At 35.0% G+C, this 8900-nt stretch overlaps 3 protein-coding genes across 3 annotated transcripts in view; 2 read left to right on the plus strand and 1 right to left on the minus strand.

Moving 5' to 3' along the window:
- Positions 1 to 922: 922 nt before the first annotated feature.
- Positions 923 to 1186, minus strand: HELRODRAFT_153065 (hypothetical protein; the record flags this gene model as incomplete). The annotated part of the gene is made up of 1 exon (XM_009027124.1): positions 923 to 1186. A coding segment is annotated over one exon (264 nt), but the record flags the coding sequence as incomplete, so codon positions are not given.
- Positions 1187 to 2053: 867 nt separating this feature from the next.
- HELRODRAFT_67827 (hypothetical protein) lies at positions 2054 to 2854 on the plus strand (the record flags this gene model as incomplete). The annotated part of the gene is made up of 3 exons (XM_009026895.1): positions 2054 to 2146; positions 2255 to 2389; positions 2771 to 2854. The coding sequence occupies 3 exons, from the start codon at positions 2054 to 2056 to the stop codon at positions 2852 to 2854; spliced, it is 312 nt and encodes a 103-aa protein (XP_009025143.1).
- Positions 2855 to 3579: 725 nt separating this feature from the next.
- Positions 3580 to 8900, plus strand: part of HELRODRAFT_163175 (hypothetical protein) — a gene marked incomplete at both ends in the record, with an annotated part of 5959 nt that continues 638 nt past the window's right edge. The window contains 11 exons of the mRNA XM_009027125.1: positions 3580 to 3614; positions 3827 to 3963; positions 4062 to 4483; positions 4564 to 4953; positions 5158 to 5442; positions 5564 to 5927; positions 6049 to 6282; positions 6351 to 6806; positions 7886 to 7963; positions 8172 to 8297; positions 8591 to 8738. Of these exons, the coding sequence (XP_009025373.1) occupies positions 3580 to 3614; positions 3827 to 3963; positions 4062 to 4483; positions 4564 to 4953; positions 5158 to 5442; positions 5564 to 5927; positions 6049 to 6282; positions 6351 to 6806; positions 7886 to 7963; positions 8172 to 8297; positions 8591 to 8738 (2675 nt within the window). The remainder of the gene's footprint in view (positions 3615 to 3826; positions 3964 to 4061; positions 4484 to 4563; positions 4954 to 5157; positions 5443 to 5563; positions 5928 to 6048; positions 6283 to 6350; positions 6807 to 7885; positions 7964 to 8171; positions 8298 to 8590; positions 8739 to 8900) is intronic.

Raw genomic sequence — 8900 nt, forward strand, 5'->3', positions numbered from 1 at the left:
TCTATATCTGCATACTTTTATTTACCTGACTATCCATTCTATCTGTTTAGCATTGTGACTTAATGTCTCTCTCTGTCTCTTTCTTCCTCTCTCTCTCTCTCTCTCTCTCTCTCTCTCTCTCTCTATTCCTCTTCTCTCTTTTTCATTTTATTAGCTTCCAGTGCGTTGCTACTGTGTGTTGTGTCACATCAGTGTTATCTGCTTGTACGTCAACAGACAGAAAACACATTATCAAATCAGTTTATTTTATGTTCTTACATGCAGCTAAGAATGACTTGAGGATTAACAATTTGCAGAAATCTTACTAATTGTACACGATTGTATCCTTGTTTTTCTACGTAGTGTTTGGCCTGTCATATTAGAATTTATTTTATACCACGTTGCACTGATTTCATTTTAGTATAAAGGTGAAAATATTTTTTGTAATTTCATTCCAGACGTGCCTCTTGAAGACTTTCTTTTCAATATTTTAATTTTTTTGTTTAATTTTTACGTTTCAGTTACTTAGGATTCTAAAATAGTTGAAATTATTAAAAATTAGATAATTTAATGAGTAACCAATTTTTTCTTCAGATATGTGCATTCTTTGTAACAATTATGTTCTAGAGATTTAATTTGTTGATAGTTAATTCAATTTCTTTTTGTTTACCATTATCAAATTATTTGAAACATATTTACTTAAATGAAATAAGAGACAAGACATTTTGCTTACACAATGTTTATTAATTCATAAGTACCGAAAAACGATATATGCATTTGATAATTTCACATGGTGATTCAGTTTTTAGCAACAAACAAAACAAAAAAATGTTACAAAATAACAAAATTGAGTAGAATAACAACGAATGAACAGTGAGTGAGATTAATTGAACATCCCCTTCAGCTTATCACCTAATTGCTTATCATCTTCATGTAGATGTAATTTTGCTTCTGCTAATAATTTTTTTGCTTGTCTGTTGCCCGGCTCCATTTCCAGCACTTTTTGGAAATCATTAATGGCTAGTTGATATTCATTCAACATCAGCCTAACCTGACCCGACCTGTAATAACCTTTTACACATTCTGGTTTAATTTTGATGGACTCTTCGCAATTCCTCAATGCACCTAGTAGATTAGTACCAAGCAACTGACAAGCTGCCAAGTTTAAATGGCAGATACATCTTAAATTATCCATTCTTGATATATCGTCAGAGGTTATTACAGACGAAAAGTTGTATGGTGAGTGATCCATTTGGTTGGATAGGCACAGCAGGTACTTCAATGCTCTGCTGAACAGATGAAATGCTGCTTTGATATCCTTCATACTAAAAGCTTTTTTCCCATTTTCTCTCAAGGCTTGTGAACGGTTTAAACTATCAACAACCTGTAGCTGGTGAATAGGTGTGGCGGGATTGAAATCGTTTAATTTAATCACCAGGGTGTCGATGCCTAACTGGAATGTCTTGACGTTTAATTCAAATTGGTCCCCTCTGGCCATTGAAAACAATGTTCTGTCAATGAGTTGGGACAATTCGGTGGCTGCCAGGCCCACTACGATATTAATGTCTTCGTTCATTTTGTAGCCAACCTTTTCTATGATATCTTCATTTAATGCTGCCGTGGAACACTCCACTTTGATTACACATTCCGAAAAGTCAGGAACCGTCAGCATGACGTCGGTTGGGAAATTCATATTAAAAATATAATTTATGTGAAATTTTGAAACTAATTCGTTCTTTCAGCCATAAATATATTAAACAAATTATTTTTTGTGTTTTAAACTAAGACAAATCGATAAATTTGTACGGTGCTTTATTTTACTACTTGGTTACAGAAGCGATAATATAAAAGTACAAATGCGAACTTTAGTTTTAATTGAAACAAATTTAATAAGTCTATGCTCTTCACATTTCCGGTCTTTTTTGTAAACATTTGGGTAAGTTTCGGATCCTGGTTTTTGTTGCGATTAAATCTTTTTTAATCGTTTCAATTCAACGTTAATTTGAGCTAAATTTTAAGCTTATTTTATAAATTTTCATCTTTCATCTTTTTTCAACTTTTTTTCCGCAGAAAAATGGCCATCATTCACGATATGGCGGTCGGCCTGAAGAAAGGCCATAAAGTCAGTAAATTAGCAAAAAGAAAGCGCCCTTCTACAAGAAAGGGGGTTTGTATATTTATTTCTTTTTTAAATTAATTAATAAATTTATTTTTGGTTTTGATTTAGTAATATATTTTAATGATTCATGAAAAAATTTATTTTCATGGCGGACAGACCCAAACGAAGCATGCCAAATTTGTCCGTGATCTCGTTAGAGATGTCTGTGGATTTGCACCATACGAGAAACGTTCAATGGAGTTGTTAAAGGTTGGAAAGGACAAAAGGGCACTCAAATTCTGCAAAAGAAGGGTGGGTTTTTAAATTAAGTAATTGGTATTTGATTAAAAAAAATTTAAAGTTTTAAACTATTAGTGTTTTTTGTTTAATATTTTATCCTGATCTAATTGGTGTTGAACTGTGTAGCGAAATTGATCAGTAGATTTTAAAATTGTTAGCTACATAGTTATTACGATTAGCATTAGAATATTAGACTTAGGCTGATTAATAAACTCAAACTGTATTAATTTAAAATTTTTAAATTTTATTACAGCTGAATTAATGATAAAAATTTGAATCCTACAGTATAATACTTTCAACTAGATTTTGATTACATGTGATTTAATATATTTTAAAATTAGATATTTAATTTGTGAAATATTATTAAAAATTAGCAAAAATTACTAATTTCAGTTGGGCACCCATTTGAGAGGCAAGCGAAAGAGGGAGGAGATGTCGACTGTCATTCAGAAGATGAGGAAGGCCCATGCTAAATAGATGCATGCCTTCATTAAATCGTTTCATTCGAAGAACTGAATTACATTTTAACACAACATACTCATTCTTTCAAATTTTGTATTGAATTGATGCGTCTATGTGTGTTGAATAAAAATTTAAAAATGGTTTTTTTCTATATCTCCAATTTACAATATTTTCTTATTTTCAAATTGAGTTTGAGATCAGTTGCAGAAATTACTACAGTTGTCGATATAAATCGCTGGCTGGGTTGGTGTGTGCTCAGAGGATAGTTTCTTATGGAACGTTGAAAGTTTCTGTGATTCTCATTTTTGCATCGTAATAATAGGCAAATACCTCATATACGAATATGGAATTTGCTTGCATTGGTATCTTATCTGTGTGTACTGGTTGCGTAGCGTGTGTGCGTGCTGTATGGTGCGGTTCATACATATATCGTGTTTCAACGCGTTTGCATACGTTATAATGATGAATGGAAAGGTTATTGTTGGCACGGACGTTCAGAATCATCGTATCTAACTGTAGATAAGATATCTCTTGATACATATTAAATAAAAATGTAACAAAGTAATTTGAATAATGTCTTTTCCTATAAAGTTTAAGATATCGTTCAAATGACTAATTCGAATTATATTATCAAGTAGAGACGTAATTTAACTATAAAAATACGTTTCAAATGTTATTAATATGGTTTTTAAACACTTTTTCGGCATCTTTTGCGAATTGAAAGTTTAATTTATGTGAATATGGATGTGTTTAAGTTGAAACGTTATACTGGAAGGTTATCAAGGTAGAAGAATTTGTTTCCTTGTACAAATTGAATGCGTTGAAATTACGAAACATTTCAATCTTGAATAATTCTAAAGTGCTAATTTAATATATCCATTTTATATTCGTTCATTTATTCGTCCATTATTTCGTTCATTCATTTATTCAATAACCTAACTCATTTATTTGAACGTTAATGCGAATATTGTACAAAAATATCTATAGAAAATCTCGCAAGTCCAGTCAAACAATAGTCGATCCGTATGAATCCCTGACCGCTACGGAAATGGGCCAGTTCCCCGCAGGACAAAAATTGGCGCCAATCCATATATGTGCAATGCAGGGCAAGATTGCGCTCATTGGTCAGTAATTTTAACAGAGTTGACTTTATAACGGATACATTTTTGCAAAATAGTGTTTAATTAATCAAAATTTCATGAAAATGTAACTGATTTTCTAGAAAAAGCAGTTAAATCCAACCCCCAACTGTTGGAACTACGAACAACGGACGGGAATGATCACACGTTACTCCACCTCTCTCTGATACACAACAAACTCAACACATTCAAATCCCTCATAAGTTTGGGAGCATCGTTAGAGGCCGTTGATGTCAAAGGTCAAAACGTTATCGAAATGGCGCTTGATCTGGGCAAAATTAATATTTTAGTTTATTTATCAGTGCAAGACTTTGATAAACTAGCAATATGGATTATGCTCGAGAAGCGATTGAGATCTGATTTTGAGAACGAATTAACTGTAGCAGTTAACTGGTTAAGGGACATGCTGAATTATGGGGAAGAGAAGGATGACAAAGTTTTAGAGAATATTCCTGAAAGTGTCGAACAGTCTGAGGTGGAAAACGACGCAAATGACTCGCAGAATGTTAGTTTGTTCATATTTATTATTTGAAAACTACAAAAATATAATATTTGGTTTTTCTCGTTTTGAAAAACTAATCTCAGGTCGTACAGAACGAACAGACGTTGCTTCGCCTCAAAGCTATCGACAAAAAAATCATAAAATCCATTTTAACGACAATGAAGAAAACTGAACCAGCGATCTCGAAGACTCATTCCTATTGGCTCTTCAAAACTCTCTACACCCTTCTTCTGACCAACAGACCAGCAAAAGAACAATCCATCAACTGCGGCATCATGCCTGTGATCGTCAAAATTCTTTCAAACTCTCAAAATCTTCCCAGTTTGGCAGAAGTCATCGAAAAAATAAAAGCTGAGGAAGCAAATTTAGAAAAAATTGAATTTTTAAAATGGAGAAACACATCGGCAAAGAAGGAAGATGATCACATGACCAGTCTGAAAAAAGACGTCGAACTGATTGGTGTGTCGTGTGAGGTAGTGATGTGCCTGGTCGGGGAGAAAAACTTTACCGAAGAATCGGTCAAACACCAATTAATCAATTCACTCGTGAAATGTATCCAAGAGTTGTGCGTGAGTATAATTACTTTATGATCATACTCTATTTATATGTAGCGTACATTAAGAGCTTGCGTGCAATTCGAAATCACCACACGCACATGCAAAAATTGTCATCGTCAGATTAGAAACTACCCTAAAGACGTATTAAACACAACGTTGAAGAATGTAGTTGCATGCGTTGGTACGGCAAGCGATCAGAAGCTACAACTTCTGGAACATTTCGCCGAAACCTCCAACAGCTACACCACCCTAATTCAACTTATCAAGGACGACAACGAAGATAACAATGAGATGACCTGCTGTGCGTGTGAATCGATCGTTAAGTTGACAGCCAACCACATGAGGAACCAGCTGGGATTTGCTATTGGTGGTGAACTTCTCACCAAACTGACTAAACTAATCAGGGTTAATGATATTTTTGACTCCTTCTCAACAACATTATAGATATTTTAATTATTTGATTACGAAGTTGTTACTCCAATGACAATTTCAAGTAGAATATGAAGTAAATACTTCCATACGACAGTCAACAAACACCGATCTGCAAGAGCACTGCATTGACACCCTACAATCCCTGCTCACCGGCAACCACACCACACAACAACTCTACTTCCAGATGAATCTCACATCAGATCTTTTCAAGAACTCCACCGCTCTCTGTGGCCCAACTTTGAAAGACAAATTCAGTGTCGTCTTGTGGACTGTGGCCGACAGCGCCGTTGAAGTTTCAAGACGTGTGGCCGAGATGGTCGGCGGTGGCGAGTTTGTTGAGTATTTTTATTCGCAGTCGATGGTCAGGCACAGGATAGCCGCAGAAGGAGTTCGGTGCCTGGCCAGCCTGCCTTGCTGTCCGGTTCTTACTACTGACGACAAGGCGAAAGTTCTAGCAGGTATGCTTTGAATCATAAATTAACTTTGAAATAGTTATTTCTAAATTAGTTTTTATCGATACTTTTTTATAATTAAGTTTTATTTTTTCATAAATTAGTAATAAATAAATCTCAATTAAAGTTCTGATAGAGCATATAGCGGACCAGGCATGCGATGCATCGCTACTTCTCACTTCAATGGAAACAGTGGATCGCCTGGTCGTCTTAGTGGCTCATGTGGTCGACGCTCGTCTGCAGAAGTTGGCCTTGGACACTTCGGTACTCGAACATTTGGTCAGTATTGTCCTGGACAGGTCTGGCCGAAAGTTTTGTCTCAGGTTGCAAGCCGCTCTGACGTTCAGTTATTTGATTACAGGTTTTAATTGTGTTTGATGTCAAAAAATTTCCACATTATTTAAAAATTTTTTGATTTTATTCCTCTAGGTAAGAAGAACGGAATCAACTTGATAAAGCCAAAAAAACTGGACGGATTACTAATCTTTATAACTCGGATACTAACAAAAGATACTGGAAAAGATGATGACGTCGACAAAGATGGCCGTGCCGATGATTACGACGACAAAAACGATGATGACAATAATGGAGATGACGTCACGAAAGTGAAAAATAAACTAAAAGCTTCACAATTTTTCGTTAATTTGTGCTACGGAAGCAAAAAATGGTCGTCTTACTTGAAGACCTGGATGGCGAGACCCCATAGGAATTATAGGTGTAATAAAAGCGATGACAATAACAATTATAACAGGAATAATAATAATAATAATGATAATAATAATTATGATAATAATAATATTAATGACGATGCTGATAATGATGACAAAGATGATGATGGCGACGAGAAGGAAGAAGAGGAAATAGATAGGGTAAATTTGAATTCAGGTAAGCCGATAAGAGCATTGAAGTTGTCAACTTTTGATAAACTTTTAAATGATAAGGATGACGTCGTAAAGGCTCAAGCTTCTTATCAGGTCAATCAATAAATCAATCAATCAATCAATCAATCAATCAATCAATCAATCGATCGATCGATCGATCAATCGATCGATCGATCAATCAATCAATCAATCAATCAATCAATCAATCAATCAATCAATCAATCAATCAATCAATCAATCAATCAATCGATCGATCAGTCAATCGATCAGTCAATCGATCAGTCAATCGATCAGTCAATCGATCAATCAATCGATCAATCAATCGATCAATCAATCGATCAATCAATCGATCAATCAATCGATCAATCAATCAATCAATCAATCAATCAATCAATCAATCAATCAATCAGTCAATCGATCGATCGTCATCAACATATTCATCTTCATTACCATAAGACATCACACTCACATTCATATTTTATGAAAGTCTTATGAAGCCTGGATAAGTTCCAACTTTTTGTTTGGATATTTGTGTGTGCGTGTGTGAATATATGTATGTGTATGTGTGTGCAAATGTTTGTGTGCGTGTGTGAATGTATGTGTGTGTGCGTGTGTGCATTTATGTGCGTGCGTATACGTGCCAATCAGTATTGACCCATCTTCATCTGCTCTCATAAATTATTCACGAACTATCTGACGTAATTATGGTCATAATATTATGTCTTTAATTTATTAATTATTTTTATTATTATTACTATTATTATTATTTTTATTATTGTTTTTATGGTTGAAATAATTTTATTCATTCGCAATGTTGTATCTAATTGCCAGAAGTGAAGATCTGCCTTAAATTTTTCAATACCTCATAAGCAGCATCGTCATCATCACTACCATCATCATCATCATCACTACCATCATCATCGACAACAACAATAACAATGAAAACAACAACAGTAAAAACAACAACAACAGTAAAAATAACAACAACATCCTCATCATCATCAAGAACAACAACAAAAACAACAACAATGAAAACAACATTGTCAACATCATCGCCGTCGTCGTCTTCGTCATCTCACACAGATGGTAATCTTATCCGGGATGCTATGGGAGGGATCGCCGGCAGACATTTCAGCCATTGGATTAAAGAACTTTACGGACGTTTTTGAAAAAATCTCAAAAGAATTCATACAACAACAGCAACAACAACAACAGCAACAACAAACGCACCTAATACACCAACAAACATACCCACAACAACACCCACAACAACAACACAACTCATCAACAAACACTGTACGGGAAAATGTAATGACGTCATCCTCAAAAACAACAACAACAACATCAACAACAACAACAAAAACGACAGCAGCAACAACGAACGCAAATCCAGACATCGATACTGTCAACAGACGCTTCCAGTTGCGAAAAGAACGAGATGTCAACACGGCGACGATACTCAATTGCATCGCTTGCCTCTCTCGTTATGATTCCGGTGGAGTTCGTTTAAATTATATTTAATATAATAATAATTATTATTATATTATTATTATATTATTATTTATTCTTATTATTGTGTAATTTATTTATTTATTTCGTTCGTTGAAAATGAAATTTCTGAATGTTTAAAAATGGGATATTTGCGATTTGCTCATAATTTTTAAAATCCGCGGAGGACAGCATCACCATCACGTACGTCATCACAACAACGATCATCATCGTCGTCGTCGTCATCATCATTGTCATCATCATCGTCGTCATCATCATCTTAACCACAACAACAACCAGGAGTCCCAGAATCGTTAATTGCAGTAGCAGCGGTAGAGCACATATGCCCATATGTCCATTCGGAGACGGAGTTAATAAAAGGTTTCGCCGTGGTGGCTCTGCGGTATCTTTCGAATAATCTTCAAGGGTGTACGCAGATCCTTAAAAGGTTGGCCGTCACTTCGATTGGGATTAAGTGGGATTGGGTGAAATTGGGATTGAGTGAAATTGGGATTGAGTGGGATTGGGTGGAATTGGGTGGGATTGGGATTGAGTGGGATCGGGATTGAGTGGGATTCGGATTAAGTGAGATTGAGATTAGATGGAAATG

The sequence above is a fragment of the Helobdella robusta genome (genome assembly GCF_000326865.2).
Source record: "Helobdella robusta unplaced genomic scaffold HELROscaffold_5, whole genome shotgun sequence".
Lineage (NCBI taxonomy): Eukaryota > Metazoa > Annelida > Clitellata > Rhynchobdellida > Glossiphoniidae > Helobdella > Helobdella robusta.